We start from the raw sequence: 21,029 nt of genomic DNA on the forward strand, positions 1-21,029 counted from the left end.
AGTATGCAAGGGGAATTAGTTCCCGCTCTGCAAACGTGCCCGGGGGCTGCATTGCACAGAGGTGTAAAAATGGTGTGGCCTCATTACACCTCTCTGCAATGCAGCCCCCTGGCTCATACTGGAGGTTCCAGGTACGCTAGTTGGCCCCCAGGGACCCCTATGCAAGGGGAATTAGTTCCCCCACTGTAAACGCGCCAGGGGGCTGCGTTGCAGAGAGGTGTAAAAACATTTTTTTCCAATTTATATTAAAAATATGTAATGTCATTTAAAAAATAAAATATCTAAAAATAAATAATTTAAAATACTGTACTAAATCAGTATAAAAAATATAACAATTAATACATTTAAAATTATCATTTACAAAACCATTGAAATTCACTGAAAAAAACATAGGTTTCAAGCATGTTATAGTTAGGAATTACCATATAAAAAACCTTTGAAATTCACTGAAAAACCCATAGGTTTGTGCCACGTTATAGTTAGGAATTAGCATTTAAAAAACCTTGCAAATTCACTGAAAAAACCATAGGTTTCACACACGTTATAGTTAGGAATTAGCATTTTAAAAACTTTTGAAATTCACTGAAAAAACCATAGGTTTCAAACCAGTTATAGTTAGCTGGTCAATTTACTCATACAAAACCTTTGAAATTCCCCGGTTACAGTTAGTTCAGCTATCTATAACTTGCGCGCCCGCAACGCACTGCTGATGACGTCACATATTACATCACTGATGACATGGTCAGTGACATCACTCATGACATCACTGATGACATCTCAAATGACATCTTTGCATGTATATCAAACTCAGATCAGATGTCATTAAATCTTCAGTCCTCATGTAGGTCTCACAGTTTCATTATCCTACCTTCCTATCCACAGATGATCCTTAAGCTTTACTATCATTTTTAACTTTGGCGTGCACCACAAAGGTAGTTTAGGGTCATAAACCACTGTAGTTGGCTATATTTTCTTGCACATGTCCCAATAGTAGCAGTCTATTTGAATGAAGGTAATCACTGCTAGTCTTTTTTATCCCCATATTGAATTTTATAATGTTTTCGCGGCTAGTGGGTGCTTCGTGGATTCCATGTCTGCAATATCATGCTTTACCGTGCATCTGGATATCCACTGGAGTGGGGCTTCCAGAGAATAGAGTTTAAAGTCCGTCACCTTTAGCCTTCACTCTTTTGGTTGACAACCAGCGAGTGTTCATTGCACTTTATGCTCCCTGTCCTGTACAATCATCTGTAAGTTTATAAAGCAATAATGGCAGCATCACAATGTTTGATAGGGCTACCTCAGCAACAGATGGAGTTTCTGATAGAAGACAATGTGCATTAGTACTAATACAGGTGATCTCAAAGTTTATGATATGATACCAGAGTCTCTAAGGTTGACATAGATGTCTAGGTTTCTCATCATCCCTGGTACTGCTGTCAACTGGGGGCCTTTTCAGGGGATACATGTTGCATAATAGACAATATACAAGATTTGTCTCTATTCACATGTAGACCTCACTGGGGCAAAAGGGAGAGGTGATAAGGTGCATCTCAGTACGTACCAGGATTTAAATAATGTACATAAATATGTTCCCCATGAGTGTCTAGAACTATTTTTCCATCACTAAAGCATTTAACACCACACTGCAGGAATTTCTGATTGGATACATTCAACTATACATCATAACTAACATAAAACTGACACTTTTTACCCATTAAGGTCTTGATTATGTGACCAAACTGCCAACTGTGAACATCTAGTTACTCGAGATCAGAGCAAAGTCAATAGTTATGTTGACTGACTCTGATGGAGCGTGGTTCAGACGCACAAAGTGGATTGGCTCGGTCTACGTTTACCTTCATACTTAAAACAATTTTTAACCCAAAAAATGCCCGAGAGGGTAAAGTTCAGCGGGGCATGAAAGCCAGCGGTGTTCAGGGAAGAGGTGTTGTCCGGGAGCAACTGGATTAAGCTTTCTTCGTTCGGACTTAGTTTCTTTTATGGAATTCAAAAATCTCCAGCCGGATGTAGCTGCAGGCTGTAGACGATGAGTGCTCCACTAGCCCGGATACCCCTTCTGCGAGGAGCCGATGAACAGAGTTTGCTGCTGTGGAAAAAAGAAAATAGCATTAGGTAAAGAAAAATCATGCTCACTGGCAATGCAATTTGGGCGGATCGGTGAGCAGGTAGGTCCCAGTCTCCTCTCATTCTCAGAGTTCCAACTTTTGGATGTACCCTATCCGGCCACCATTAGCACCACTTCCAAGTGTCTATGACTCACTCATGCTTTGTCCAGGTACTTGTTTGAGATGGGTGGAGCCTTTTCTTTTCCTGAGGTTCTGATCAGGAGGTCAGCCAACTAGCCCTTACTGTCATTCTGGAAGTCTTGGGTTCAAGCAGAGAAGCTACTCTCAAGCACCTTCGCAGTCCTCAGAGGGCAGAAAGCAGGCCTCAGGCAGCAGGGCAGTCCTAATTTTATACCTGCTGCCAGCTTTGAAGTGGAATAAACTTGTGGAGCCTCCCCCCCCCAGAAGATTACAGAATTTCTTGCTTCCCTGGCTTCATCCCAGAATGTCTGTGGGCACAATAGGCTAGTGTAAAGTTCTTCGTGCGTGTGTTGAGGCAAGGCAGCGTTTCTGAAGTGCAAGTGGGGCTGTGTACAGCACAACACCCCCCCCCCTCCCATCCTGCCAACGTCCATGCCCTCTATTGTGTTGCTATATGGAAGGAATACATAAAGGCCAACTTCATCTAGTCCTGTGACCCAGAAATAGGCTGCAGGAAGCAAATTGCTAGGACAAGAAAATGCCAACTTTCTAAAAGTGGGTCTTGTAGAATTGTGACTTAAAATAGAACTTTACCACTAAAGAGGGTTTTGAATTACAAGTCCTTAGACTCCAAATATGACATTTCTACCAGGTCCCAAACAAAACATTTCTTTTATTAAATTTAATAGGGTAGCTCAATGTTATCCTACGGGCAGGGCTGCATTGGGAACCCAAAGCAGCTCTGGCAAATTCTTTCAGACCAGCCCCCGTACGGTGCATAGTCAGTGCAGTGAGTGAGCCTGACCACTACAAGGAGGGTTTGGAGGGTTCTCCACCCAAAAAAGTTTGGGTAAAAATGGCGCATTCTACAACACTTTGTTCATTATATATTCAATTGTACTAGCTTGTACAGCATAGTAAATGATGACCTTAGAGTGCACCACAATTCAACAATCTTTGTTGGTGTCTTCAGCGACTTCCTCACTACCACTCTACATCAGTCTCTCATGTCTCCATAGCCCCTCTCTCACAAGAATTGTATTTGATTTATAGCACGTCTCATACCAGTGTTGGGTGTCAGAACACTTCATATCACACACAAATACAGATAATGAATCAGTGTATTGAAAATGTTACTAACGGAAGTGTAGGATTCACATGTCATCCATACAGCCTGGCCCGACGAGGAGCCACACCCATTGATGAAGCATGACATCCTTCAGGGTGTATGAGGGCACCAAGACAAGGACACACTGTCCCCAGACACTACAGTTTGAGAACAACTCCAGCCCTCAACTTGCTATTATACTCCTCTCTTAGAGGAACTGTGATTCCCACGAGCTGCAATGTTACAGTCGTACACATTCATTTTTGGTAGGCACAGAGAGATTTAATGGTTTGCCCGGAATCTCGGGATGTTGAGCGTCCCTGCCGAGACTCGAGTTGTTCCCATCCTTCCAAATTAGGCCACATTCTCTCCCCTAAGTTATCTTAATAGTTTTATTTTTGCCTGAAAACTACTGAATATACATGGCACTCTGCAGCAGGTGCTTGAAAAATTGCTGCACTGCTTACAAAAACGTCCTCTGGTAACATAATCGCCCCCACCCTACCAGCCTCCTCGGGAATCGTCCAAATGCCCGGTATGGCTAGTTCGACCTTGCCTATGGCAGAGGTAAAGCACATTCTAGTGAAATCTGAATATGAGAGTTTTTCACTTCTAGGACATGTCAAACTTAAAACTGTGTCCCACTTTTAAAGTACACTGCACCCTGCCCTATGGGCTTTCCTTAGGGGTGACTCATATGTATTAAAAAGGGAGATTTGGGCATGGCGAGATTTTTTTTGTTACAAGTCAAATTGGCAGTTTAAAACTGCACGCAGGCTGCAATGGCAGACCTGAGACATGTTAAGGTGCTACTTAATAGAGCATTTTAATTTACCAGCCCTGGGCCTATGGCATACCACTTTGCTAGGGCCCTATGAGTGAATTAAATGTGCCAATCAGGTGTAAACCGATGTTACCATGTGTTAGGGAGTGACACAAGAGCTTTGGCACTGGTTAGCAGTGGTAAAGGGCACAGAGTGTTAAATCCAACAAAAATGAATTCAGTAAAACAGGAGGGGAGAAGGCAAAACGTTTGTGGGTGACCCAGCAGAGAAGGCCAAATCCAACACCAGTCCTGTGATTGTATTTAACAGATCACTGCATGCTTGGATTAGCCATTCTTTTTCAATTTAATTGAATTAAGTGGGCTGACATTCCCGACTACAGTTATCTGTAGGAAAGTTCATAGAAAAATTGCCATCACCATGGCATGAAAGAAACCTGATAATCCTGCACTTGCACCATTAACAAAACAGAGTATAGTTGTATAGGGGGCTAGAAAGATATCTTCTGAAGCTAACCCCATAGTGTGCATATGAGGCATGAACCCCATGGCTACAACCATGCCATCTGGGATATCCTACAAGCAGCAATAAAGGTGCAGCATCTGTATCATACAGAACACCTTCTGTTGGCCACAGGGGCTTTGCAAGTTTTCTATTGACTCTATTGACTGTAGAAATGCTTTCCTTTATGTAATAATGTGGTGCTTATAAGGCATGGGTTTCAACTTGGGAGATTTACTGTAAGATAAAAAGTGGGCAGTGTACCATACATAGAAGGTACATCTAAAGCTTAATGAGTGGGAGGGGAGAAATTACTTCCAACTTTCCTTTGAAAAGGTTTTTTTATAGAGACTCGGATTCAGTTGTCATAGTTTGAGTGCAGGGCCGGACTGGGAACTGAAAGCAGCCCTGGCAAATTTTGTCAGACCAGCCCGCATCCGGCACGTAGCGAACCAGCCCCCGTCCGGCGAATAGCGAGCGAGCGCAGCGTGAACAGCGAGAAGTGGTTGGCACTTCCTGTTTCTGAGTTGTGCTGTCTGCATCTCATGCACTAACTGGAAGTTGCCGAGTTAGTATAAGTAACCACCCGTCTGGTACATAGATTGAAGTAAAATATCTCATCAATAATTTCAAAGCTCAATAAGTCGCAATTAAGCCCAGCGATTCAATACATCACAAATCTCAAAGCCAGGTTTGAGGCAAAAATGTATACATCATATTTATTAACAATATTCAACGATTCTTATGGTACATACACCTAGACTTTGGTATATATAATATCTATTCAAATGCCAACACCACAGTAGCAATATTCATAACAATGTATGTACACCCTGGAGAGACCCAGGCTCAACCCCCCAAATACCACAGTCAAACTATCAATCGCACTACATACATTCCATTCAAATCACACATATCAGTCACATATAAATATATAACGCAAATTCAATAGAATCAAGTAGAATTGTTATAAAAGAAACAAGGGCCAAAATAAGAATCCTTATATGTACGTGGGCCAACTTATTTCAAATACATGTTGTACATAGACCCTAGATCCTGTATTATATGTTGGATCACTCGGTTCATGAATGATAGGATTAATCGTGTATTCTGGTCCCTGTGTTCCAAACCAATGTACGTTCTCTTACCCTGCTTGCCAAGTTAGTGTTTGAACCCTTGGCCGGGCAATTTTGTTCAAAACTGACTCATGAACCCTTCCTGTGCACAGTGCACCGGCTCAGAATAGGATCCTGAATGCTTCTTTCAGTCTCGGCCCAGGGCAGAAAAACGGACTCACTCACCTCACGCAGGCGGCAGAACTGCTGATGCTGACTGTAAGGTGTTGTGCTACCGGAGCCAAGGGGTATGACGGGCAAACTTCGCTCAGATTATATTATGACGGGCAAACTGCGCTCAGATTATATAGCATTTTCACCACCAACGTAAGGAATGGAAAGACCCACATTGCCTTGCTTGTATTACCTCTTTGAAATGGAAGTAATCTCCGGATTAGAAATGTATTTTCCATTTCTTAACGGCCAGATCCTCTATAGTGTAGAAACAGAATTTATAACACAGCCCAACTTTATTGGAAAGCATTAACACTGAAAACAGAATTATGGCGAAGGAAAGAATTTACTATCGCCGTCATGGAATTGTAAGGAAGTTCAATAAGATTTGGGGAATTCTTTTAACAATTGAACTTTGGATATACTGATACAAAATTGAAAAAATATGTTGTTTTTTTCCACAGAGTTTATAGCGCGAACTTGACCCGAATCGGGTATCGATCGCTTTACATAGCACCAGTTGAATTACTCGAGAACATATTCATTTTTGTTAGGCACGGGGAGATTAAGTGATTTGCCCAGAATCACAGGAAGTTCAGTGTCATTCCCGAGACTCGAACCCAGGCAGTTCCCCACATTCGAGGGCGACAGCCCTAGCTGTTAGGCCAACTCCTAGTAGAAAAGAAACTAAGGCTATGTGGTCGCTTGATTTAAATTAATATGTGCTATATTACCTTCTATGTTGAGGCCAATTAAAAAAAAATAAAAACGAGTTTGCTGGAAATCCCGATTGATACAGGAATGGGATTTTATTCCCCTTAGAGATTATTCGTTTAGTGGGAATGCCCGCACATTCCATCCCCACCACCTGTGAAAGGTAAGTAACTGAAATGTAGTAGGAGAAAATGCTCGAAATAATGTCAAAATCAGCTCGCACACCAATTTACGTGATTATTCCTCGTACTAAGCACTGGCGCGTTATTGAAGAGAATTCCTGCATCCTGTTATTAACGCTCCATGCAGTATTGGTGATAATTAGGTGGAGGATTTCTAACTTGGCCTGTCTATCGATGGTGTGACGAACACTTAATTATGAAAGTCTTTTAACGTCCAACCGGAGGCTTAGAGGGCATTTACCTTGCTGGTTTTCGGGCCTCTGGTCTTGGAGCGTTAGGTTTGATACCTGATTTTGCCGTCCTGAAGCCTGCTGTTGGTGGGGTCACAGGACGGTGTGGCACTGGTGGCACTATGGCAGACACAGGGGGGGTCGGGGGGGCTAGGTGGCGGCGCTAGCCAGCCACTGCCAGTAGCCACTGTAGGAATAAAATTATGCAGGGACCGGCCGCTCAACTACAGTCCGTCCGTGCGCACCACTGCTCCTCTCGTCAGTCACGCGCAGTTAATTGCCCAATGCGCATGCGGGAAATGGAATTACAGCCACACCCTAGTAGAGGCGCTCCACGCGCAGACGCGGCAGAGGAGAGGACAGGGCATAATTCTGCGCACAGGCACCTCCTCTTCCTCGCTCCGTTTGTTTACGTTAGGTTGCACATACTTGCTGCAGTGCTACAGTGCACACACCGGTCAATCAGGCTTGCTGGCGGCGGCGCTACAGTACTATTTGGGGGCGGCATCCTGCAGGCCTGCATCGTAACTGATCGTAACTTGGAAAGTCTGACTGAGAGTCATGATTGATGTGGCTTCTTCTAAGTGAGTGACGTGACGCTGCTGGAGGCCGATTTTCAGTCCGACCGTCACATGCTGTGACGGGCGGACTGACAATCGGCCCCCAGCCACAAAACCGGACCCCTTTTTGAAAACCGTCCCCCACCCCCTCCAGCCGACCGGGGGATTGCCCGGTGCCCGGCATTGCCAGTCCGGGCCTGTTTGAGTGCACCTATTATGTGCAACCTAATAGACAGCTGAATAACGAGTCTTCTTTCATATGCTTTCTTGAATCATGTCTGTGTTTCTTAGTATAGGCCCCCATTTCACTAAACACTCCTGTAAAAAGTGCATCCGAATATATCACAGTTCAAACATCATTTGCACTGGAATGTGTAAATCACCATGGGATAGAATGCACGTTTGTGAGTAATTAGCACTAAGTGATAGTTGTCCATGCCCAGGATTTAGCAGTATAATGAAGGTTAATGCTAAACAGGCAATAAAGATCTGTGCTCGCATTTTAGCGCTAACGCTTTGGAAGAAAACACTTGGATAGTATAAACATCGTTGTCAGAGGTGTAAAAAAAATTAATACACGGATATTTTGAACAACGAAGAAATGTTGGACCTTTTACACATTTTTTATGATGTTTTGTCCTCATCTATACTAATATTTTAAAGAGCGAGCCCAAACCTTTGAGGCGGGTAATCTCAGGAACCACAGCACCAATCAAAACACCCAATACAGCGTTGGAAAGGGCAGTTGCAGCAGAAGGACATAGGCTATGCAGACGCCCACTATATACATTTAAAAGGTAAAAGAACCGTGCCAGCAAAGTAGTCCCTTGTGGGCGTGTCTGCGTTGTGCTGTGGGCGTGTGCTGGGGCGTGACAAACGCTGAGGGCGTGTGGTACGTTCCGCCCTTCATGCCATGTCTCATATCGTGTGCTAATCCCACCCTGCTCTCTTTAAATACCCCTGCACTCCACAATCATAACCCACTCTTACTCCTTAAAATACCCCAACACCCTTAAACACTAACCCATCTTAACCCTATAAATATACCATGTACCCCAAAACCCAAACCTATCACTAAACCCTAAAAGTACCCCAAAACCCAAACCTAGCCCTGAACCCTATAAATACCCCTGTACCTCACAACCCAAACCTACCCCTGAACCCTAAAAATACCCCTGTACCCCAAAACCCAAACCTAGCCCTGAACCCTAAAAATACCACTGTACCCCAAAACCCAAACCTACCCCTGAACCCTAAAATGCCCCTGTACAACAAAACCCAAATCTAGCCTGAACCCTTAAAATGCCCCTGTACCCCAAAACCCAAACCTACCCCTGAACCCTTAAAATACCCCTGTACCCCAAAACACAAACCTAGCCCTGAACCCTAAAAATAACCCTGTATCCCAAACCCTAAACCTACCCCTGAACCCTAAAATACCCCTGTACCCCAAAACCCAAACCTACCCCTGAACCCTAAAAATACCCCTGTACCCCAAAACCCAAACCTAGCCCTGAACCCTTAAAATACCCCTGTACCCCAAAACCCAAACCTACCCCTGAAACCTAAAAATACCCCTATACCCCAAAACCCAAACCTAGCCCTGAACCTTAAAATTACCCCTGTACCCCAAAACCCCTACCTATCCCTAAACCCTAAAACTACCCCTGTACCCCATAACCCAAAACTATATCTGAACCCTTAAAATACCACAACACCCCAAAACATATACCTCAGTACCCCAAAACATGTACCCCTATACCCATACTTACCTTATCCAAACATTTTGAAAAAAGCATGCTTTTACCATTCATGCATTTACAACGAATTTCGTTGTAAATGTATGCGTGGTAAAAGCATATAAAATGTAATGCCATGCATTATAATGGCATTGCGGAGTCATGGTACTTTCGGCATGAAAGTATGCGGAGTGATGGTATGCGGAAATAAAGTTGCGGAATAATGGGTGTTTACCCTCCCCCGGTAAGTACATTGGTGGCACGGCGGCCCACATCTCCAGCAACATACTCATATTTTTTCACCACCCATTTGAAAAATGCACAGGTCTCTCTCATTGATGGCCGGCACCGACATACACTTTTAGACACACCTCCTGCCACAAGTTCTAGAATTGCGAACATTAGAGCTGGGGAGGTACGTTCGAATCTCCGCATCAGCTCAACATCCCGTGATTCCAGGCAAACAGCTTTGTCTCCCCGTGCCTACCACAAATGAATGTGTTCTTCTGTAATGTAAATTGTGCTCATGCCATGTTGTCGGGTTCGCACTATATAATATTGAAAGGAAAAATAAAGTAGGGAAACTCGAGTTCACACAATACTGAACACGCACTCTTAAGTGCATCAGCAGTGCACTGTGAATCGGAGCGTTTCACAGGCCTGTCACAGATAAGAAATGCTATCAAAATGAAATCCTACAAAACAATATACTACTGGCCGGCAGCAATTCATACCCGGACAACGTCGGAACGGGCTGCTAGTTTGCTTATGAAAGAGCAAAGAGTTGATAGTAATCAAAATAGAGTGTCATGGAATTATGTAAATCTTTTTATTCCGAGAGATGATTTTAGGTGGCAATACACCACCATTTCACAATCTTTTATTTTCTGTGTTATCCAGGAGCTGGAAGAATTCATTGCAACTTCGGGAGACGCTGGTTTCATCGTAGTTACACTGGGATCAATGGTATCATCTGTCAGAAGATCTAAACTGCTGGAAGAGATGAACGCAGGATTTGCTCTTATGCCCCAAAAAGTGATCTGGAGGTACCAGCAGTCCAAATGGCCTACCGAGCTTAAATTGGCTCAGAATGCCAAAATATTCGACTGGCTGCCCCAGAATGACCTGTTAGGTAAGACAACCCTGAATTAAGGAGCATAATTAACAGTATCCACTACCAGATTTTTATTACATTACTTTCATAAGATCTCTTTAGAAAAAATACCCATAAAAGTCCCCACGTTGTATAATTCCCCTGAAAATCATCAGAATGTTATAGTTACGTTCCAAACCCCAATACCTATTCGCATTCACAAGCATTGGCGGCTGGTGACATTTGAAAGTGGTGAGGCGTAAAATGATTGTCACACTGTACAGCAGCGAGCAAGCGAGCGAGCCTGAACAACTTAAGGAGGTTCGGGGGGCTTCTCACCTCGAGAAAAATTTGAAAAAAGAGTGGACAAATGGTGCATTTTCAAGCAGATCTGAGAAAGCAGGAAGGTTAATAAGGCAATTGTGAAAGTACAGTTATTGCAATAATAAAGAGATGTCATATAACATAGGTAGCTGCTTATTCAAGTTTTCTTTCACCCCATAGTCCAGCAGGGTCTTTATACAAGACAGATAAGCGAAAAAGCAGTGTGGTCCTCGACCAGGAAGACACTAATATTTCGTTGGTGAGAAGTCAAAAGATTGGTCAAATTGAAAACCTGAAATGCAATACGCCATCCAACAATTTGCAAGAACATCTCATCTATGTTCAACTAGCCATGTTTTACCCATGATTGGAATTGTGAATCACCAAATAAACTGAGCCACTGCAATCAAAATCAACCACAACTGTGGCTCAAGTTTACATATTGCCAGAAACAGTATAAAACAGAAACACAGTCTAAATAACTATAAAAGTGACACATAAATATTGACCATGCAACTCAAACTCAGAAATTCCAGATCCAATTCACTAACAAAGCAGGCCTCCCACGTGTCATTTCATGTGGGCTAAGTGCAGTCTACAATGCATGACTTGCCAAAGCAAATTAACATTCTCTCATATTTAAAAATTCCTGTAGCAGACAACATTTTAAGTTACCCCAAAGTGGGACAAGATTTTACATTCCAACATTCAATGGTCTGTTCCAGTGTCTCATTATAGTAGAGATAACTGTGTACGTATGCTCATACCTATAACTGTCTTACTTCCTATGTTCCTCTTTTTCTCCTTCTAGCTCAACATACACGTTATACCCCTTTCTCTTTCTGCCACACTCTCTCATTCTGGCTTTGCTTAGCTCCATCTCTCTGTTTCACCCCCTCTCTCTCGTTCTCTCTAACAATCCATTGCTTCTCTCTCCCTCTTCACTCACCTCTCTTATTTCTTTACCGCTCCGTGTTGCTTTCTCTGCATCACTTCCCACGCCCTTTGTTGCTTCCCTCCACTAGCACTACTTTTTTTACCAATCCAACTCATATCTGCAAGCAATTAAAAATTAAAAAAGGATGCTGCACAGCATGGCTGCTCAGTAGCATGCCTAGAACCATTGCCAAAGCCAACAGTTCCCAGAGGTAATAGCTAATGGCTTTGCAAATGCTTGCTTGTTCGATTTGGAGTTAGTTCTTAACCTTTGGATTTTGCCACAATTATATGTAAAGTATACTTGTATGTAGGGGTTTCCAGCTAGCCATCTTCATCCATTGACTTGTTATTGTGTCATTCCCATTTTCCTTCCACTCACTACAGCATACAACATAAGGCAATAGGTCTGCCTACCTCAGCCATTGGCTAACTCCGCTCTGAGTGATAGCATTCTGTCCTTGTACAAGGGCAACATACACACACACAAAGCATTTCCCTCAAGTGACTGGTATGGCAATGTGTGCTTTTTGAGAGCCAAAATATTATTGCTTGTAGGCTTTTTTTGTAGAAAGATGATGCTGATGCCAGGCAGGTTTCTCAAGAATAACGTTTTGCAAAAACCATGATTAACACAAACAAAGCTCAAAGCCAAAAAACTTGTGGTCAACACAGGAACTATTAGCTCTGCCAATGCTTGTTTTTTGGTGCATTCACAGGGAAATGCTGATGCACGGCCACAAAGTCATAAGTTTGTGGTATTCACTAACAATTTACTAGAGCTTGACTCTGGCAACACATACAAATGTATTCCAGGCTAGAGCACAGGAAATTGTGTTTCAAGGTTGGAATATGGACAGAGCTCTCTAAAATTGTTGGGCAAGTGGAAGGGCTAATAGAGGAATTGAAATTAATGTCAAAACAATTTTACAACACATTACTAACTGTAAAAATATACACCCAATATGTGCCTCGTGCTCCAGCGTTCCAGCTAGGCAATGAAGGAAATTCAATACACCACTGCATTGATGTCCCCTAGCGATGTCCTCGACTGACTCACCTTCACATACAATTCACTTTCAGATGTTAGATGTCTCATGAGAAAATGCAACCATAGACTCAGGATTAAGACATGGCCACCATCTCCTTGTGTCAAGTCCCTGAGCCTCCCTATTGACTCACTCAAGACTCCAGACTCAACAAGTCAACGCCAAAACCCAAGCAGCCTGGAGTCAGGTCAGTCTTCTCAGGAAGTGGTTATTTTCCTCCCTCCCACATAATTCCTCCCAACCCAAGCCAAAAAGGGGGGCCCTGTCAGGAAAATATAAAAATTACATACTACATCTCTCACAAGAGCAACTATGAAGAGCTTCTTATTACCTCACATGTCCTACTAATTCACAGCGCCTTGATACTCCTGGTGGTGATGGTGCTGTTCTTTAGGAAAGATTGAATTCCTGAACTTCTGAGGTGTGTATTTTCTGTAGTTTGAAGGCAAGAGGCCAGAAGTGGAAAGGTTCCTGATGTTTACTGCTCGCTAAAACATTATTTATACAAATAAATGAATCCTACATACACGTAATACATGCACTAATGTGCTTCACCACACTATGTACACCGCACACGACAGCTATAGACCAAAATATACACGTCTGTGGCAACAGGAGAATGAGTGCCCCTGTTTGAGGGCATTGGGTTTTATTGGACAAATCACTGTATCTCCAAATCCCTGGGACCCCTTTTCTCTCAAAATCAGAATTTAGAAAGTGGCTAAACTCCAGGATAGCTGGAACAAGAGGATATTGTTATAGCACCTCTGTCTCAAAGCGCGTGGGTCTGTTATTGTTGGTTTAGTGTTTAAAGTATATAGTTTGCTCATGAACAAATTACTGCATTATATATATATGGGTCAGTCTATAAGGAACATGCAGAACATCTGCGATTGGATGAGCCTGGGTGCACCGACCTCTCATTGCAAATTAAGATAACATGTTTGTACAATAAAATGTGCCGTTTGTGCACTGAACAAAGCAGATATAAAACATGGCTAGACTACTGGCATGTTACATATGCACGCATGAAGGCTGTTTACCATATACAACATGTGAACTAATGGGGATCCCCGCAATCTTCATCACACCTTTAACCTGGGAGTACTTTCGGCCCTCGTGTGTACCCTACCTCACAGCCGCTTTCCAGACATGCAAGTCAAGTGATACACTTTACAGCGCCAGTATTGACTTAGAGCAGGGTTGCTCGCCACCCTCCTGCCCATTAGGAGACAGAGGTTTGAGCCTTTGCTCAACCCTCGCTCTCCCAATGGGCATGCGCCAGCCTGAGAAAACACTAGTGCGCATGACTGGGCAAAGCGGAAAAATTTGCCTACCTTCACAAGTCACGCGCACTTGTGATGCTGCCTGCCCCTGGTCTGGCAATGCCTGCAGTCAACATGACGCCGGACCGCCCACCCCCTTCAGACTCTGAAGGGGGTTGGCAGTCCGGCGTCATGCTGACTGACATGATTGTCAGTTCTCTCTCAGCGTCTCTGAACTTCAGTAAACTTGAAGTTTACTTCAGTTCAGAGACGCAGAGATACCTGCGGGCGCGGGCGGCTTGTGGGGCAACGACCTAATGGACGCGCCACCACTGTTCACAAGTTATTGTGAGCTACGTAAATGCAACTCATCCGAATAAAATCTCACGGACTGACACATAGCAAAATAGATGATAAATGATGTAATCGATTTCAATGTTGACATTACACAACACATCACCCTTGCCTCATCAATGACATTAGTGATGCTGCACAGCACCTCCCTTCGGACAGATCGTGCTCTCCTGAACTGAAGCACCACTTGGCATGGCCTTCGGCTGCACCCAGAAATCTCTGGTGCCAGGCTTGGTCTTCGGCTATATGCTGTGACCAGCAAACATGTTGCTAGAGCTGCTGGGCACCGCCCTTAGCCCTGAGCACTGTGCCCAGGTTGCCTGACCCTTGGGAGGCCTTCTGCTTAACACCCCTTCTCGCAGAGCTTGCAAGGATTTCTGCCTTTAAATGTTCTATGGATGGGGTACAACTGTCAGCAACTCGATATTATTTTGTAAAGATGATAGAGAGAGGAAAGGCTGATGTAGTCACCACTAGAAACACTTATCCTCATAGTTATTGGTAGTTAATAGCAGGTTGCAGCCCCCTTTCTACATATGGGTGTCCTTCGATTTGTTAATTCATTAGTAACGTCAGTGAGGAAGTCAGTGGTACTCAGAAATATGATGTCACTTGTGATGTAATTTATGATTTCCTTTGTCATGTAATTGGTGACATCATGTGTATAATCTTTAGCACTACAGTCGGGTAGTTATACTTGGTAGCTCATCATAGTTGGTGAATGTTAGTGGCTTTCAGTTTTTGGATTCGAACCATAATGTCTATCCAGCCCACGTTATTTTGTGACGTGAGGAAAAGATGCATAATGTCATTAAGAAACAGTTTTCAATGATTTTCTTTGGGTTTGTTATGGTATAGATTGCCTCCTGCCAAGAGACCCATGGGCACTGGTCATGTTGCATAGCAACCCCTGCACTCACCCCCACTCCAGACACAATGTTTGGCTATTGGGGCAGAGAATCAAAGTCCATGCTCATTTCAGTGAGCTCTCACTCATGCTTCAAAACGTATGGAGCTGCGTGCTGCACAGGCACTGGAGCTGACTTGGTGCCCCTCGGGGCTATTAAGCGCAATATAAATGTGATTGTAATACCATATAATACAACCACAGGCCATTTTCATATTTGATATTTTTCCAATGGAGAGTTCACTTTAGAAATCCTTTGTGAATGAACCACCCTCCTATTGCCAAGAAGTGCATCTTTTTACAGTCTTCAGAGTACCTACTGGCTGCTTACTTAAAACTTCTCTACTAATGGCTGTGTAAGTTCAAACTTTAGTTCTGTGAGTTAGAAGTTTTCGCAAGTCATGGAGGCTGTATCATGTTTAACTTGAATAAAAAGGTTCCCACTCCTTCAAAAACTAATAGAGGTCTCCCCACTCTCTGATGGAACCTTCCTGTACCTGGGTAAGCAAAACCCCTTTGCCTCAGCAAATTCTCCTGGGGCTTCTATGGAATAAAGTGTATTATGGATGTGCAGAAAATCAGAATGGGGGAGGCTTTACTAGGTGTGTGATGAGGTCAAGGGGTGTTTACACTTGCCTCTATGGACCTGGGCTCAATGGGTTTACAGAAGTGGTCACAGCTGTTTCTGTGACTGACCCTGCATGCATTTTTTACTTTAAAAAGTCTTTACCTGTTCGTTCTTATGCCATAGAGAGATGAAACGATACATTTTAACCACTGGATGGTAGCTCACACATGCTTGAAGTTAATTGGTAGGCCATCAGTCCTTTCTTTTATAGACAAGTCAATAAATGTGGCTGACGTTTTTCGCACTATGTTGTGCTTTCTCAAGGCTGCAAGTACAACAAAAACAGAGCGTGATCATACATAGCAATGTGGAGTGGTCAACTTTACAAAGTTCAGCTATTAGAAGAAACTATTTAAGTCTGTGCACAGAATTCACAAAAAAGTAGTAACTATTCAGTTAAATATTTCTGATATGATTTGGGGCTAATTGGCATTCTTGAGATTATCTAAGCATATAGGAATGAGGAAGATTTTAGGACAATCTCTTGGTTAATAATTTTCTACCCCATAGAAGCTTAAAGCCTTTTTAAGAATTCCCTAGCACTTTAATGGGGAATTCGTAAAAACGTTCTTCTTCCGACTTACTAGGAGCATTGTAATGACCGGCGGCCCTTCGTGTTGTGGCATCCTCCATGCAATTAGTTAAGTTGCAGAAACAAAAAGCAAGTTGTACTTCATTAGAATAATATATATTGCATAAATATTGCTGGCAAACATTTAGTTTGATAGGAATATCATGACTTAAATATTGCTTACAAAATGTTGCCTCTTTGGCAGTACATTTTCGACTATCAATTTCAGTGGGGCCATTTTTTTTGTTAATGATATCTAATACACAAACAATATTTTCGTTATGATTTTCTGAAATCATACTAGTTCAAGATCATCTTTATTTGTGTAGTTCCTAAGAACTATTGCAGAGGGCGTGACCTGAATGGGGAAGGTGGTGGCTGCAACTCTTTGAGCCTCCCTTGGGTATAGAGGGATAACCCTACTGGCACACCCAATCTACCAACACAAATACAAAAAAAATTAAATGTGACTCAATGACACTTTGGGACATCACAGGCTCACCTCCCCATCCTGCAACCCCAGCAACACAGTAGCCCCTGTAATTAGATTAGGGAAGGGGATGGAAGGGGGATTTTAGGTAATCTTAGCCACGCCAATGGGTTGGCTGAGCCTGATCTAATTTCCAAGAAGAGAATTTCTTCAAGTTGGATTTTGAGAGATTAGTGCTCTCTGGGCCAAGAATATGCCAAACTTTGGAGGAAGTGGTCATACACCTGGGTGGCAACCTGCATTCCTTAGGTCAGTTGAGCCTCCTGCTTGACACCCAGGAACACATCTACTGCCTGAAACTACATGGAGAAAAAAACTACACTGCTGGAAACCCTGCACCCCAAAGGTCTGCACTCTGAAGGACTGCAATTGCTGCACATTCTGGGACTACAGCCCTAAGGACTTTACCTTGCTTCAAGAAAGATTAAGGAGTGGATGCCCTGCAAGCTACAGGTTAACTGAGCCCACCTACATCATCTTCACTAAGAAATCCCCATCCTGGAGTGGTGGGCGGTGGACTTCTAAGGATTTGGCCAGGTGCATTTTATGAATTGTAGCCTCAACATCCCAAGGACCATCTGAATTGGTGTTTGAACCCTCATGGAGACCTTCTGGAAGAAGATCCAGAAGTTTGGTGAAGTTTAGAAACCTTTTGGTAGAAAATATTCATAAGGTGACCGACTTGATGTCGAGAATCAAGCCGGATACCTTCAACCTCGACCCAGCCTGGATTTCAGGTTTGTCCTGCTGAAGCTCCTTAGTCCCAGACCTCCAGGATTTGGCAGGGGCCTCACAGAAAATCAAGCCAATGATGTTGATGCGAATCGTGCCTGAAGAGGATGCTTGTTTGATGTCCAGAAAAAAACTCCAGAAAAATGACTGAGTGCAAAGGTAAAATGTTGACCCGGTCTACCGCTGGGTGTATCCATCCAGGGCTCCAACACGGTCAGCTTCAAACTTTGACTTTGTCCCAGTTAAATGTGACCAGATATCACAATTTGGCACTATAGGTTTTTAAGCAGTACAATGTTTTTATTATTTAAAAATTCATATCTTCAGTTCCCTACATTGAATTTTTGTCATTTTTATGTCTATTTGTTCAAGCAAATATAACCTATTGTTACAAATTGGAGTTCGATTTTTATTGTGTGTTGTGTCTTACATATTTAATGTTTTGGTGTTTTTAACCCCTTGCCTGCGTGCGCTGGCCAACGGCCGTCGCGAGCACTACCTCAGTAGTGCTGCGCACGTCCGGTAGCCGACATTGCCAGCCCACCTAATAGTACTCCCAATTCTCGCCGCGGTAAAGGAGTAAAAAGCTTTACACACCTGTCTCATAACTTACGCCTGCATGCTCATTATCAGTTACCGAGGGTGAGCATCGGAATAATTTATTGAGAGCTTGACTGACCCTTTTAGTATTATGGGCTTATTAATAGTGGTATGTCACTTCCACTACTACTAATAATCAATCCACTTTCCAACAATATCTATGAGGCCATTCAAAGTGTCTTTTCAGGCCTCATAAATATGAGTTGGTCACATGTGCTGCCATTGCCTCACAAAGAGTGATCCAAAGGTCGCGCAAGGGGCTTATAAATGTGCCCTTTGGTCTATTGGTTTAGAGGATGATTTGAAATTGGTGGTACATTGCCTATGTTCTACTTATTTTGGCACTTGAACAACATTGTTAGTAGTAGGCTCTTTACTTTCTAAATGATCTCTAATATTGATTTTATGGTTCTACATCTTGCCTCATAAACTGCCCTTATCCTTGGATAAAGTGTCTCTCACCTCGTGCTCCTCTGTGGGGTTTTCTGTTGAAGAGGCAAAAGAGATACCACTGGTCAGATAATTGTATCAACTCATACATTGAACTTTTCATGTTGTCTCCTTGACTCTCTTTACCCTCCTTGATTGGAAGTCCCCTATTCTTCTGACTCACACGAAAATATTTCGGGGAAAGTGACTACTTTTCTTGTACATTGGTATATGTACTCAAAACGTGTGCCTTTTGTTTCATATGGCTGTCAATACCCCGCTGAACATACAGACATACCTACTCCTGAGAAAAATAGTAGCTATCTTTAAGTAATTTATCAATTTTATTTTAATCAAATAGGCATCAAATTTTTCTATTCCCAGTATTACTTTCTTCAGTTTTTTCATATTTTCATCCACCACATTTGAGTTCTTTATTTTTACTCTGGTTCTTTGTTAAGATGGACTTTAGAAGAAATCCTTGTACACCAGAGGAAATTCGAAGATGGTTTTATTAAGAAAGCAACCTGGTATCCGACAACCTCGACTTCAAACAGCAACTGCCACTGATCGAGTGTTGTCTGCTTTACATTTTAAAAAATGTACAATCAGGATAATTCCAACATGAGATCACAAGGTAAGTAAAATAACTTTATTAAACCTTACATCACAACACATCCTACCTCTTCAAAAGATACAGAAAGAAAGAGAAGAAAAAGAAAGGAAAGAGATAAAACGATGAAACAATGAACCTAAAGAATACAAAGATGCCAGAGATGGCATTAAACTACTTAGAAATCAAACAGTTACATAGTCTTGCAAGTAAACGGGAGGTCTGCGAACTCTAGGATCTGAATTATCACAGGTGTCCGGACGAGCTCCCAAACTTGCAGCATTACCACGAGTAGAGTTGTGTTCATCACTCACAAACATTATGTTCAACAACCACCTAACCCATCTGTCTTGTTTCAGAATTAAGATGATAATCAGGAATAAACATAGCACCAAAACGCTCTTAATTGTCACAAGATTGCTTGACCAGAGGACCTCTCCTTTGGTAAAGCGCAACTCTAAGTAGATTCAATTTTTGACCACCTTCAACCACCACAAAATGCTTAGCAACACTAATGATCCGATGTGGACCCGGAAATTTGCTAAGACCAGCTTATACTCTTCCACTTTTCAGTTTAACCCAATCATTAACCCTATATTTGGAATTAGAAAAATCTTCAGGAGACCCCCCTCAGATAAATCCCAATCCTTAAGCCATGCTGGACTAACCTAGAACCAGGTAAAACTGAACTGGTATTGACCGGGGATAGCGCCAAGCACTGGGGCCCCCAATACTGGCCCCCAGACCTGGGTCAAGCTCCACAACCATCACCATCGGCTAAAACATTGGGAGTCATCGTGGACACTGACCTCTCTCTTAAGGCACAAGTGGGTCAGGTGGTCTCCAAGTGTTTTTACCAACTAAAAAAAATCAGGAAGGTTCGGCGATTACTTACGCCGGAGGCTACTACCCAGGTTGTGATCGCCACTGTTCTGTCCCATCTGGATTACGCCAATGCCATCTACTTGGGTCTTCCAGGTTATTTACTCAAGCGTCTCCAGATGGTACAGAACTATGCTGCCAGGATGATTTTGAAGCAACCAAGGTGGCAAGCAGCGACCCCCCTTCTCATTAAATTGCATTGGCTTCTGATCACACAACGCTGTGCCTTTAAGGCAGGCTGTATGATGTTCAAATCACTGCATGGCAGAAGTCCTGAATGTATTAATCAATTAATCACCAGTTATGTTCCCCTCCGTCGCTTCGCTCTCTCCATCTAGGCCTTCTTCAGATCCCCCCGTTCAAGCTTAAACGTTCTGGTGGACGCAGGTTTGCAACACTTGCTCCCTATTTATGGAATACCTTTCCACTGGAAATACGGCTCTGTCAAGATCTCTTACCTTTTCGGAAGGCTCTGAAAACCTGGCTTTTCAGACAAGCTTTTTAACCTATCTTTTCTTACCCCTTTTGTGTTACTGTCAAATTAGCGCCAAGAAACTAATCAGTGTTAGTGCGCTCAATAAATAATTTAATAACATAACATAACATAACATAACAGGCGAACGCCCTCTCATAACTTAAAAGGGAGACAAATGAGTAAGGCTATGCTCAATGGAACGATATGCCCAAAGCATTTCCTCAATCAAACGTCTTGGCGATTGTCCATTTACCAATGCTAACTGTAAGGTACCCTTCACTAGTCTGTTACCTCGCTCCACAA

At 42.9% G+C, this 21,029-nt stretch overlaps 1 protein-coding gene across 1 annotated transcript in view; it reads left to right on the forward strand.

The window, feature by feature from the left end:
• LOC147726409 (UDP-glycosyltransferase 3A1-like) overlaps nt 1-21,029 on the forward strand; it is a 493,865-nt gene that overhangs the window by 396,425 nt on the left and 76,411 nt on the right. The window contains exon 5 of the mRNA XM_086960531.1: nt 10,279-10,510. Coding sequence (XP_086816657.1) covers nt 10,279-10,510 — 232 coding nt within the window. The remainder of the gene's footprint in view (nt 1-10,278; nt 10,511-21,029) is intronic.

Source organism: Lissotriton vulgaris, chromosome 3_1, assembly GCF_964263255.1.
Source record: "Lissotriton vulgaris chromosome 3_1, aLisVul1.2, whole genome shotgun sequence".
Classification (NCBI taxonomy): Eukaryota; Metazoa; Chordata; class Amphibia; order Caudata; family Salamandridae; genus Lissotriton; species Lissotriton vulgaris.